Below are 14,043 nucleotides of genomic sequence, written 5' to 3' on the forward strand. Positions count from 1 at the left end.
ATAGTTTAACAAGATGGCGCCATCAGGAAAACAACAGTCGGTAAAAAGCAGTATATGGCGAAATCTAGACCACTAAACCCTTTGATTGAATTGAATTGAATTGATTGTTTATTTGTATAGCGCCCATACGCAGTGTGTTTCAAAGCTATCAAGGAGGGAGGGAACAAGGGCGAATACAATTACATTCTTACAAGTCCTTGAAACAATTCAGAATGTGAAATCTAACTATCATAATCAGCCTGGCAACATTTCAGATAATACAAGTGCAAGGAACAGTTAAGGAGTAGAGGGGAAAGGGAAAAAAATTAGACAAAACCAGAAGTAACATTACAATGCCTGACGACAATAGATGCAGTGCAAGAGTAAACAAGAGGAGGAGGATGGGGAGGATGGGGGGTGTGGAGTGAGGGAGAAGGAGAGGAACAAGACAAGCAACTATCATAATAGGTCAGACATCGATTCAGAAAAGTGCTGGGCGGAGTGGGAGGAGAAGACAAGGAGGGAAGGGGGAGACAGACAAGCTGCTATCAATGGTCCCGGGACAAATGATAGGAGTAAGTGCTAATGGAACATTGAGACAGGGAGGGGGTGGAGGGGGCAGGTGGCTGCAAGGAACAGGTGGCTACGATTACTATCCCTGACGGCAATTGAGCTAGTGCCAGACTTTAGCAAGACAGTGGGAGATGAGAGATCCAGTGATTGCAATGGAGGAAGAAACTGCTGCGTGGTGATTTTCGTGCTGGGTCACCATCTTCTATTTCTAGATAGCCCAGCAATGGAGACCAGGTGTTAAACATCTTGTGGAGATCATTACTAGCACCACAGGGGATCGCCTGTGTTCCTTAAGTTCTCCTTTCTTTTTCCATAAAACATGAAGTGCTGCATGTGCTGGCTTGCTCCGGAACTGGGCCACGGAGCATTATTCTCCCAATATAGCACAGTGATTAATCCCGAGCCCAGAGAGCCAAGAGAACATATCTCAGGCCACCAGTACAACACTGTTAACAGAGGATCTGCCGAAAGAGGCCCACCCATTATTTTAGCAAGGATCTCTATTGAGAATTCCTGGATACGCGACCAGATCCATGTCTTAGTTCTGGCAAAAGCAGCCACATGCAGTGGACCCTTTAAGGTCGAGGCAACAGTGCAAGCCATTCTCTTGTTTGTATGTTCATTCTCTCAGGATTGCATGCACCATCATGGCTTCACAGTTTTCATAAAGATCTCCACTCCCAATGAATTTTCACAGTACATTGTGCATGTTAAAATGTCTTAACATAACATAACACAAAATAACATATGGTCGCTAGTCCAATAAATATTTCCATAACTACTGAAGACCAGACCATTGCTAGACCCACCTTTAATCAAACACTCAGAGCAGTTGGTTAAGTGTGTCAATTCAGTGGTGGCCCCTTTTTTATGTCTGTCCAGGAAAGCCACCGAGTTACTTGTGCAGTCCAGAATCACTCTTCTTCTTCTAGCGAATGGGACATAGTAACCCTCATACACTGTGTCAAACAAGCCAACAATTGCCAAGCCTGCAAGGCCATGCCATAGAACAGCCTCTCTGAAACCAGATCTACCTCATACCTCAATGGAAGGATCCTCAAAACGGTGACACACACAAAAAGCAAACAAATTCTCATATTTTTCAAACTTCAGTACCTTGCTATCCTCAAAGACATCTTTATCCCATACATTTTGTAAAAAAATTTCTTTTATTTTTTTATTTTAATGCTTTTGGCTAATTCAAGCCTTTTTCATATCACAAAATATAATGACAGTGTATAAAAGACATGCCGTTTCTTATCCTCTTGTAAATACCTCTTCATTAATGATTCCGGTCTGCCCCAGTACCACTCCCATTCTCTCAATACACTTATGATCTGAGTGACCTGTTACATACGGTCAGCTATTATTGTTAAATGTTTTTATTGTTCTTTGGTCACAGAACGGGGGTCTCCACCGGCCCGTATTTTCCTGCTCCATTTTTCCACTTTCCTTTCACCGATGCACGCAGCACATTATAAATTACCAATAAGTAAATGTCTGCTTAACTTTCCTCCAACTTCCTGTTATGTTCTCCGATCAAAGTCATTATTTTCAGAGGTCTTAGGATCAGGTATTATAGAGGAAGTGACGCCGGAGGGATGAGGGGAGAGGTGCTTGTAGAGAGACACAGATTAAGGAAGAAGGTTGATAAGGAAACTCCCTTGTACATGTCTTTGTTATGCACCTGAAAAGTCGCGCAGCCTCACTCACCACTCCCTATAATGCATAAGGCTGATGGGAGTTTTAGTTAAAAGGTTAGAGAAACGTGGACTTTTTAATACATCCGGCTAGACCCACACGATTATCCATCGATGATCTGAGACAGTAAACAGAAGACGAGCAGATACAAACCATCAATATCGCATGCCTTACATCCGTAAACACGCCAAGAGGCTAGCTGCTGCAACCCAATGATGGACCTTCATATTCTAAAACACTACTATTAGTAAAAGATGAATTATCATCATCAGACTCTAACATACTGAGGAGATATTAACCGAGGCGGCAGGCCAACCATGTCGGTAACAGCCTGCTCAAGTTAAGGGGCTGAGTGAAGCGAGGGTCTCTCAATGAGGGTGGCAGTGCCATTAGCGACAGGGTCAGCCCGCGGCCAAGGATAATATCACTATTAACACCCAAGCATCTCCCTACACGGGTTATAATAGTGTTTTTAAATTTTATTTGAAAAAAAGACACTTAGCTTTAGTGTGCAGCTCAGCACCGCACATTACTGCTGGCAGGCAAGTCCTTTTTCCATGTTGATGACTGTGATGTAATTAGCATGGAAAACAGACTTCACAGAAAGCAGCACTGCCGACGTCGAGCGGCACACCAAAGGTTCCTTTTTATTTTAATTTTTTTAAATCACTTTTGGCAGCAATGTAGAAAACTACCTGGGTGCTAAATGGTGAAAGGGGAGCAGGGAAAGGAAAGGGGCGCTGAATGCCCAGGCAGCTCGGAACGTGTGGCTTCTACCATAGAATACAGCCTGCGTTCCGAGCCTTCCGATAGGTCAGCACCCTCACCCAGGGTGCTAATGTTGAAAAGAAGCAGCATATTTGTCGCAGCATCACTTCACCAAAAAGTCATAGATTTGGCTGACAAGGGACACAGAAAGACTACTGACAGGTCTACTTCCCGATAAATCAGCTTCTGGAAACAGGGAAGCAAGCATGCAATATCTGCAAAGGTTGACGACCCCTCACATCCAGATAAAGATATTTTGTTAGCAGGATTTGGGATTGAGTGCTATAATGGAAGTGACGTGGCACAGAAGAATGGAGGAACACTTGAGGAGAGACACAGACTAAAGAAGGAGCTTGATACCGATACTCCACTGTATGTTACTTCATTACTCACCTGTTTTGAAGACCCGTATCGGGACCGCTGACTGAATGCAACACCTCCGTCCACCGGCACAATAACGAGAGGACTTTGAGACGATACACAGAACACCCAGATTTCTTCCTCTCCCAACTGGCCTCTTTGAGTCACACCACTTCATCAGTCCATATAATTCAATCCATTTTAATCTAAATCATCTAGTATTCCATATTTTTGCAATGGTTTTGTTTTTCTACAATTGTACAACCTAGGTACACAACTTGCCACTTTGCTGCATCCCTTCTAGTTTTGTATCCCGTGTTCTGGTTTGTGGGACCTGTACTTGAGAAGTGGCACCAGATGAACGATGGTTTATTCTTCTGTATTGGACTGTACTTTTCATGTTTGTCTTGCTTGCATTTCGTTTCTCATTCCCCCTTCTCTATACCTCTAGCCTTCACTTTCTTGTGCCTCTCCCGCGTTGCTGTATCCAATCTCTTTCTGACCCGCTACCATAAATTCTCATTGACTATTCAACTCTCTCCCTTTCAGATGGGTCACCTTTATCCCTTCCCTCTCTTACTTCCTCGTGGTTCTCCATCTCTCCCCCTTACCCTCTCATTATGCCATTATGTAGTACTCTCTCCCCACACGCTCTTATTCATCTTTCTCACCGTCCACCCCTGTCCCTTTATCTCTTAATTAAAAAGCCTACTAAGTACACAAATCAGCACTGCAGTGGTCCTAAAGTGCCGAAGCAGGTCTGCAGAGTGGCATCTGTATCTCTCTCTCTCTCTCTCTCTCTTTATCCCTTGGCTCTAGCACCCACTGTAACACTTTTCCAAGAAGCAACAGACAGTGCAGTTATACTTCATGAACATTTTTTCAAGTTTTCAATCGCTTAAAAAATGAAACTCTGGTTAAACATCATTAGGCTCAGAGGTAGAGAGCAAGTGAAGTGCGGTCATGTTATTGGGCTTGACTTACCAGATCATTAGTTAAACCCTCCAGAGGTGGAACTCGTACATCCAAAACAGTCTTGTACATTCCCGTTCTAGGTCCACATGCACTGTCTTTTGACATTCACCCTGTGGGAGACCTCACTTTTAAGGGAGACAGAATTAGGTCCTACACTAATTGAAATTCTGAAGAAATGCATTTGCCAGAATAAGAGTCAGTCAGAAACCAAATTCTAGCGAGTCTAATAACAGAGACACATAGAAACAGAGACATAAAGCTTGATGGAAATCAATACAGTAGAAAGCCTTGTGAACAATCTGAAACACCAGCAAATTGACTTTAGATTATACTTTAGTTTTATCTCGTCATTATGCGGCTTTGCTTACTGCGTCGAGGGAACTTGCTCTTGATCAGTGACTTTACCAAGCCCATTTGGATGTACGTTATCATTGCGAATTCCGAAAAGCTCAAACTACAAAATACCGAAGCCCACTTTACCGCATTTTGTAATTCAAGCACAATTGTCCCCCGCTATCTCTTCCATGTATGCGGGGGACATCCCCGAACCCAAAAAATACGAAACTAGGAGAGCGTGTACACCCCCGCAACCATGCTCACCTAGTTCGGTATTTTTGGGTCTGATTTTTTACCTATGGCGAAGGCGACCAACACTCACATTCGGCATTTTATACTCAGTCTTTTGGGGCAAACCCGCTCATTTAACCTAGTTATGGTAGTTAGACATATGTTTGATAGTGCACATCACATAACTGCATACATCTAAATTTTGCTTGCATTTTCTGATCCCCAGGTTGTATTTGTGCTTACTGGAGACTGCGATGACAGGGGCCACATTGGTTACAAGGTCTACGAGGAGATCGCCTCAACAAGTTCTGGTCAGGTCTTCCACTTGGATAAGAAGCAAGTGAATGAAGTAAGTTGTAAGAACAGTGAAACATAGTTGCAATGTCTTGTTCTTTACATCAGTGGTCACTGCAAGGAATGCATCTTTAAGATCATGGTTAATCGGTTCCATGTAATAAAGTCCCCGCAAAAATGCCCCGTGACTAAAAAGACACTGTTTTTTGTGGAGACATTATTACATTGAACATGCGGGGACCCCCCTCGCAAACCTCAGATTTAAAAAATGTTGTAACAATGGGAGCAAGGGACGTCCCCGCAACCCGTCCCCATACATAATGTCACCATATATTATGCCGCCAATGTCTTTTTCCTGCAACATTATGTATGGGGACCTTATTACCTTATACTGTTTAATCATCCCATCGTAAAGGAGAATAGAAACTGAGGAGATGCATTTTCTTCATTCTAATTTGCCTTTAAGTGGAAAATCTATTTAGCTGTTTCAGATTTGTGACAGGGCCTCCCACAGAGTCTCCTTCCTTATCTGGAAGATGTTTCTGATTAAACACAGGAATCTAATGGAACCTTTAATATTTTGCATGTGGACATGTTTGATTAACTGCTGTGTAGTATGTAGGTGGGTAGGTGATTTACAGTAGGGGGAGTGGCACATAGTGGGGGCAGGGAGGATCAGCTTGTCAGTCTGTGGTCTTCATTTGCCAGTGAAGTGTTCTTTGAAGAGCAGGGGTTTCAGGCAGTTTCTGAATATGCAGGAGGGAGCGAACCAGCCTGATGTTATCTTAAAGGTTGTTCCAGAGCATGGGAGCATAGCAGGAGAATGCTTGTTTTTTAGTCTTCTCCTTCTTGCACTTCTTGGATCCCAGTATGGTGATTTATTGGCTCCTGGTGTTACATTGTGCTCTTCAGATGTCTTTGACATTAGAGATTTGTTGGTGATGCAGGTTTGGAGGGGTAGCCAGTGTATTTCCTTGTAGTGGGGGAGATGTGATCAAATATCTTTGGTCCTGCAATGAGGCAAGCAGCGGCATGCTGGACAGCTTACAGAGGGGACAGAGTTGTGATTGGGATACCTGCCAGGAGTCTGAGTTGAAAATGAGGATTTGATTTGGTGCAGGGGTGAGAACTGGTTCCATGCTCTTTTTGTCTTCTCGGTGGTGGGTATTTTGAAGGAAAAGTTACAATCGATGGTGAAGGTGAGAGATTTTGCAATATAGGTGAGTTTGGGGTCAGTGGGTGCCATTGTGATCTATCTCTGTTAGCCAGTTCTAATGAAGATGAGCTCTGTTTTGGCGAGTAAGCACTTGACCTCCAGGCTTGAATGGTGGGGAGGCTTGTGTTTCAGTTGGTTTCCCATTAAATGACTGAATTAAAAAAATCAAAAGCATAAAGGACCAATTTATTTTTCTTCTGATAATGCGGGAGAGCCCCCCATCTCCCCTCACCCCTCTTCATTTACTAATACCCTTTCCCCACCCCACACCTATATTTTAATCAAAACGACCAAAACCTAGAAAGAATAGGTAAAAAAATGTGGTCATTTCTTCCTCATTTTATTTTGTATTCGATCATTTATACGGATACCATTGCAGTCGGTAATTTCATTCAGGGAGTTGACCTTCTGGTATAGTTGTGTCCTCAGCATACCACTGGATTTGAATGTCGAATTGGGCCATAGGTGCCCCTAGTGACGCCATGTACAGATTGAAGATGAAAAGGGAGAGAATGGAGCCATGTGCAGGTCATCAGGCATTGTTGGGATCTGCTAGTGCCCATGTGGAAGAGCTAGTGTCTCTTGGTGAGGTTAGAGTGTCTGCGTCTGCTGTGTGCGTCTGTTTGTATCTGTGTGTGATAAATGTAATGTGAGCAGTAGAATCCACTGGAGTGGAATTGTCACAGGCTGCATGGGTGGTGAACTCCAAGCGATACTGATCATGAGTTTGGCATGCTTGCCGTGCTATGTACTCTCCCAACCGGGGAGAATGTGGTAATAGCGATGCCTGTGTAATTGCATGGCAGCCACCATTACTGTGAATTCCCATGAATTGACCTTGCTTTTTAGGACATTCGAAAGTAGGCAAAGTCTCTCAAAATGCATCAAAAGGAGGTTACATTCTCGATTTTCGATCACAGAAAAGAGAAAAGCACAGAGTGCAACTCCTCATCCCACCCCCTAGCGTCCACTTCCTATAGGGAAATCCTGACAAAATGGGACAAATTTGAAAAGATCAGGTGTTGAGTTTGTCTCCTTGACAACGAGGGTATTTATTTATTTTTAATTATTTTTATGTTTTTTTTGTATAGCACGCACAAGGCATCAGGGTGCTACGGAGAACCAGTTGCATGACGTCCGTAGGTACAGACAGATGTCATACATAATTACAATAAGCAAGTAAATATATCATGCAGAGCAGATTAGTTGAATAGTCATGTTTTGAGGGCTTTGCGGAAGGCCCAGTAGGAGTCCTCTGATCTTAGGTTGTGTGGGAGGGTGTTCCATTGCTTTGCTGCTATAACTGTGAATCTTGTTCCACCCGCTTTTACACATTTGAACTTCGGTTGAACCTGTCTTTGTGAATATGGGGCTCTGATAGGCCTAGTCGAGTGAAATGTATAAATTCTTTGAGCCAGGTAGACCGGCGCAGATTTAGTAATACATCGGTGGGTGATGGTTAAGGTCTTAAATGAAATTCTTTCCTGGAGGGGTAGCCAATGTACTACCTTATGGGCATCTGATGTATGTTCTGACCTCGGCAGGTTTAGGGCAGCTCGTAAGGCATTATTGTGGATGGTTTGGAGTTTATTTATATTGTGGGCTGAGGTACCTGCAAATAGTATGTTCCAATAGTCTAGACTAGCGCCCACCACTGCACGGGCGATCGTCAGGCAGCTATCTGTCGATACGAAGGGTCTAGCAGCCTTTTTACGAGTTTGGTTAGATAGGCTGCTGAGGAAGCAATGGTATTGACTTGTCAGGATAGGGATAGTGAAGCGTCCAGGTATACTCCAAGTGGTTTAACAGCAGGTGAGACTGGGATCGATGTACCATTGATAAGGAAGTATTCAGGGTTCCATTTTTTTAGGGCAGCTGAATGACCAATGATGAAATGTTTCGTTTTCTCATCATTCAGACAGAGGCCATGGGTCGCCATCCAATCTTGAATGATGGCAAAGGTGGAGCTTAGCGTGGCAGCATCAACAGAGTAAGTGCCAGAGAGGGGGACGAGAATTTGCGTATCATCATCATAGTTTGTTTATGCTATGCCGAGGGAGTCCAAGAGGTCGAAAAGGGGCTTTGTGAGTATATTGTAGAGAGTCAGAGAAAGGCAGGACCCTTGGGGTACACTGCAATTGATAGGTGAGGGTGTCACGTAGGCATTCTCTGAAGAAACTTTGATTATTCTGCCTTCTAGGAAGGAGGCTATCCAAAATGCTGCTTCCGATGAGAAGGAGGCTGAGTGGGTGATGTGATGGCATAGTATGTTGTGGTCAACTAGGTTGAATGCCGCAGACAGAATAGTAGCAGTAGGGCAGGTTTCCCCTCATCCCTGATGTCATCCATATGTTTTTATGAGTCGAGAAGAGCTGACTCAGTAACATGCAGTGGGCAGAAGCCAGATTGGTGAACTCGTAGGATGTGATTTGCTTCTAGATGATGATGAATTTGAACATAAGCTGCTTTGTCAAGCTTTTTTTGCAGAAAGGGAACAGTCGTGATGGGCCGGTAGTTGTTGGGTGAGACGGGGTCGACTTGAGGGTAGGTTTTATTAATAGAGGTAAGACCCAAGCTTCTTTGAGGCTGGAGGGTACCATGCTGTTGTGAAAGAAGAATTGAAGACCGGCGTGATCATTAGGGCCAATGCTTCAGCACAGTCTTTGAACAAGGGCGCCGGGCAGACATCTCCTTTGCATTTTGAAGGCTTTAAACTTTTCAGGATGTGCATGGTATATAGGACAGAAATGTTGTTGAAGCTAATTCGGGGGGAGTTGGGGTGTTCAAAGTAGGAGTGATGGGTGGCTTTGGAATCACTATGGACATGATTCAAGGTAGCTTGTTTGGCGAGAATTTTATTTTGGAGAATGTCCCGTTTTGTAACATGGCATTCTGAATACTGTCTCACCAAGCACAGTCTTTGGTCAGAGTGAAGGCTGGGGTAAATGGGTGTTCAAGTTCCCTAAGGATGGAGAATAGTTCTCTAGTGTTAGAAGTGGCGTTAGTAATTCTGGAATTGAATGTGTTAGTTTTAGCTTGGACGATTGCATTTTTATATTGGTTAGAGAGGTTTAAGAACTCTTGTTTGAGGGCGTTGGACCGGTGGTTTTTCCAACATTTTTTGGCAAGTCTTTTTCCAGATCTGAGTGCTATGAGGTCCAGGGTGTAACATGAGTTGATGTGAGTTATTGGTTTAGCTTTTTATGGTGCTAATGGGGCAATAGAGTCAATTGCACCAGTCAAGTTTGAAGTGTAGAGATTCACAAGATTCTTTGCGTCAGAGGTCTCCAGGAACTCTAGTTTGAGTACATCAAGGAAAGACAAAAGATTGTATTTGGTTAGCTCGCGGGAGCTATGGGCCAGGAAAGGTGGCAGCATGTTGATGGGTGGTTTAACTTGTAGGTCGAGAGGAATAGTGGATATAATGACATGGTGGTCCGACGATGGGCATGGAGCATTGGCTGTGATAGAAATGTGGCAGTTGAAGTCAGCAATCCAGTCTAAGGAACGCCCTTTAGTGTGTGTAGGCTTGCGGATACGATGAGTAAAGCCAATGGCAGACAGCAAGTTTGCAAGTGAAGTGGCTGGTAGCTCATTTGGATCATTGAGGCCTAAGTTCAGATCCCCATGAGAAGGACTTGCGAGGAGGGCTTAGTATTCTCTTCTAAGGTATGAAGAAGGTCCTCTGCAAATATGAAGATATGGCCAGGTGGAAGGCAATCCAGGAAGGCAGTGATCGTTTTGGTAGGGGATGTGGACAGTTTTAGTGAAAGTTTGTCGCTATAAGGATGTAAGGATAAAGGATGGGCTCTAGTCGCTAAATTGCTGACTAGGAACCTGGAGGCCTGAGTTCTAAGCTTAGCTGTGTCAGGCACTTGACCAAAGAATTGTTTTTACCATAGGAGAATTGCCCCAAATGGCACACACGTGTAATGCAAAGATCTCTGAAAATAAATTGTACTGTTGGCTGTATATTATGACATGTGTTCATCACATATTGGTTTCAACATGACCCCTCACATCATTCCATTCTTTGTACAGGATTGCACAATCACGGCATTATCCTTTCTAACTCCCTGTTGCTTCCGCACCTCTGGCGAAAGTGGGGTCCGGGACATGAGGTCCTCAATCAAATTTGCCCACCTGCGGATATCACTCTTAAGTTCCTAATTTTCCTTCCACATCTGCGCAATAACTGCAGGGCACACCTACATCCCTCGCATCCCCTTGTTCCCCCCCTTGCCCCAGTATCATCTGGGCCTTGCTCAAGGCTGCCCCCCCCCTTAAAATGGGAGGCAGCCATAACTGGAAGAGGGGTGGTCAAAGCCATGTCAGGGGTTAGGGCAGGGAGCAAGGGGCAGGGAGCAAGTCGATGCCAGGGGTAGGGATATCCAAGGCCTCAAACATGTTACTAATGGGAATGAGTGGTAGGTGGGAATGTCCCCTGGCAGCCCACCCTTCCTAGCGCATCTGCCTTCCCCCTTAGACTCCTCAGCCAAGGGAACTGGAATTTTATAGTGCAACCCCTCAGATCCTCTCTGCATACTTTCTATCTGGTGTCCTGGGAGTATCTTACCCACATCTATCAGTGTGCCCAAAGTGTTCTTGTGCGGACCCATGCTATCTTTGGCTAGTGCCTGCATCTCTTTCAGGCTGAGCTTGTGGATAGGGCCGCCCCTGTTCTTTTGCACCTCGGATACACCCTCATCGCTAACCTGACTTATTTGATCAATGTCCTCCATGCCTGTTATACAGCAATTAGAATTAGAAATTGTCCTTAGGCCCTATGGCCCGCCTTTTATCCCCTTTGATTTATTTTTATTTTCCATCACCTGGCCCTTTCTTGTGGGATCGGTTTTGCTTAGGAACCCAGCTATTTCCTCAATCACGGCATTAGCTTCGTCATTCCTTCCACAAGCTTAGATGTGCTCTTTATGACAGAGCCCTTTCCTAAGGGGCCTAAAGCTTTCCTTTTAGACATATCAAAGAGAATGCTTGCACCATACCTATGAACCAGATAGCCAAGCATGATTAAAATAGAATAAAACAATAAGATCAATCACCATTAAAACCATAATAATAAAATAAAAACAATGGCTTAAAACAATGTCTTAGAGCAGATTCACTCATGTCCTCCTCGGTGCCCAAATACTTGGCTAGCAGCTAGAGCAAAATCCAGTAATTAAATAACAAATGGAAAAGAACCCCACATCCACCCACGTTGCCCCACTTCCCCCCCAGTCAGCCCATTTGAACAAGTCCAAAGTCTCCCGATGTATCCCGCTTAGGCTGTGCAGGGAAGAGGAAGGAGAAGAAGGAAAGGAAAAGGCACAACGTAGTGCTTTGGGGCAGTACAGCCAACAGTCCCCCAAACGTGCTCCCAGAAACGTGTATAATCCTGGGTCGGTGACCAAACTCTCCTTCAAAAATAAAATGGGCGCAGCATGATGTGAAAGTTAAATGCAGAAAGTACGTTGAGGGAGGTTTTCGTGCCCAATGATTGCTTCAACCGTTGCTAGGGGGCTATGAAACACTGAATCCTTCAGGCCTTGCAACCTTATCCTGCACTCTTTGTCGCGTCTTCAACTCAATTCAGGATTGATCCCCCCGTGGTACCAACAAGGTACACGCCAGCTCACAGGTCAAAAACAGTCACTCCCAGCCCTCGCAGTACTTCCAGCGAGAGTGAAACTCCTGCGCCCTTGGTCCCCCGGGCTTTGGCTCTGCGGGTATCAGTGGGAGTTTTAAGATGCAGGAGGTGGGATCTCAGGGGCAGAGTCAGCACCAGCAACGTTCCTCCCAGCAAAACCTCGGTGCCCTTGGTACGCGGCTCCGGCCCTGCAGGTATCAGCGGAAGTTTTAAAAAGCAGGAGGCAGGATCTCAGGGGCAGAGACAGCACCAGCAACGTTCCTCCCAGTGGATCTCCTGCCCCCTTGGTCCCGCAGACATCCTCTCCTATTTATCCTCACACATCTGTGTACACGAGGGAGAGATGGCCGAATAGCCCAATCAGATGTATTTATCTCCACACATCTGCGTATGGAGGGGTAGATGGCTGAGTAGGAGGGAGAGATGGCTGAATAGCCCAATCAGATGTATTTATCACCACACATCTGCGTATGGAGGGGTAGATGGCTGAGTATGAGGGAGAGATGGCTGAGCAGCCCAATCAGATGTATTTATCTCCACACAACTGTGTATGTGAGGGGGAGATGGTCGAAAATTCAAAGTTAAAATCAAATTGTGTGCAGATAGACACAGGCAAAAGAGACCAGTGCCTACCGGGAGCCTCCATTCTTGCTATATAATGACAGATGCGTTTCACCCTTTTTGAATAAAGTGTCGTACTTCTATTACTGGTGCTATAATTATCATTAAAGAAGCGTTGGGGATCAAATTAGGGGGAAAAAATATAATGTGCAGCAGAAATGCCCGTGCTTCTCCACACAGCTCCCTGCTGCCAATTGTGAGGGTTTTCACTTCAGAAACAACGCACAAGCAGAAAGTCTGGGTATGCAAATTTCCAGAGGTTGGGTGCATTTGCTCTCAACAAAGGGTAGCGAGGACGCAACCTTTAGCTGATTGCGGTGATTGTGGTAAAAGTATATTTTCCAGAGCGCATTCCAGTGGTATTACCCACCCCATTTCATAGAGTCTCTTTGCAACTGGAGCATACAGGATCCCTCCACACATATTAAGGCCACTCCCCTCCTAATTATACTTTATTTGAAGGGCTTACGCAGTTATGCAGATCTGTCATTTATTTTCCTTGACTTCAGTGTGCAGCAGGCATTTGCACTCTGCTGTTGCCATGGTCGCCCTGTTGCACCCTACAGCTGAAGTTCATTGATTGCAGAATACCAGTGGTCCTATTATAACAACCAATCAGAAAACACCCATCGGGGACGCACATGTGGAGCGCGTTAAGGCGATTTGTTGTTTCATTTTTGTTCTTGAGAACCAATGTGAGACTTCAATTTTGCATCAAAAATGTAACAAATAACAAAACTTGGGGATAAACATGGAGGGGCGTAGGAGGCACGTTGGTAATCAAATTCAGACATGTGTGTCACTAAACAACTTTAAGTTCCTGTTTACTTGTGGCTCTCCCTGTCATAGTTTCTTTCAGAGACCTACTAGGCAGAAGTCACATTGGTTTTACTAAATAAATGTCAACGGCCATCCAACATGGTGGATTATCTGACATCTGTCCTATGGAGGGAGATCCTCCAATCATTGGCAGGATAAATATGCAGGTACGGGCATTAGCTTGGTGTTCTCGGCTCTCTACAAACTATTAAGTTCAGGAGTTGGGCACTGGACCCATCGTACAGCACGATGACTGGCCTGCCATCTTCTCTGTAGGGTTTCCTCATTGAACCATAGAAGCAGGGTTGGCACGATCCCAGGGCAGGAGCAGGCGTTTGCTTGGCTAAGAGCAGATATGGTGATTTGCTGTCAGTGTGACTGTCCACTGCACTGCCCTTCTCCATCAGTGGCCCTGGTGTGCCTGTGTTCCCTTTTGTCCACCTCTAGTTGGATATAAGGCCGTCAAAACAAAGCAAAAAGAACATCGCGGAATGGCGGTGAAAGGAGAGAAAGAAAAGTG

General features: G+C 44.8%; 1 protein-coding gene across 2 annotated transcripts in view; it reads left to right on the forward strand.

The window, feature by feature from the left end:
- Positions 1–14,043, forward strand: part of HMCN1 (hemicentin 1) — a 1,785,366-nt gene that overhangs the window by 218,405 nt on the left and 1,552,918 nt on the right. For both annotated transcript variants that reach the window (XM_069641364.1, XM_069641365.1), the window contains exon 4: positions 5,150–5,272. In XM_069641364.1, coding sequence (XP_069497465.1) covers positions 5,150–5,272 — 123 coding nt within the window. The remainder of the gene's footprint in view (positions 1–5,149; positions 5,273–14,043) is intronic.

This window comes from Ambystoma mexicanum, chromosome 1q (genome assembly GCF_040938575.1).
Source record: "Ambystoma mexicanum isolate Mex_15411 chromosome 1q, UKY_AmexF1_1, whole genome shotgun sequence".
NCBI lineage: Eukaryota > Metazoa > Chordata > Amphibia > Caudata > Ambystomatidae > Ambystoma > Ambystoma mexicanum.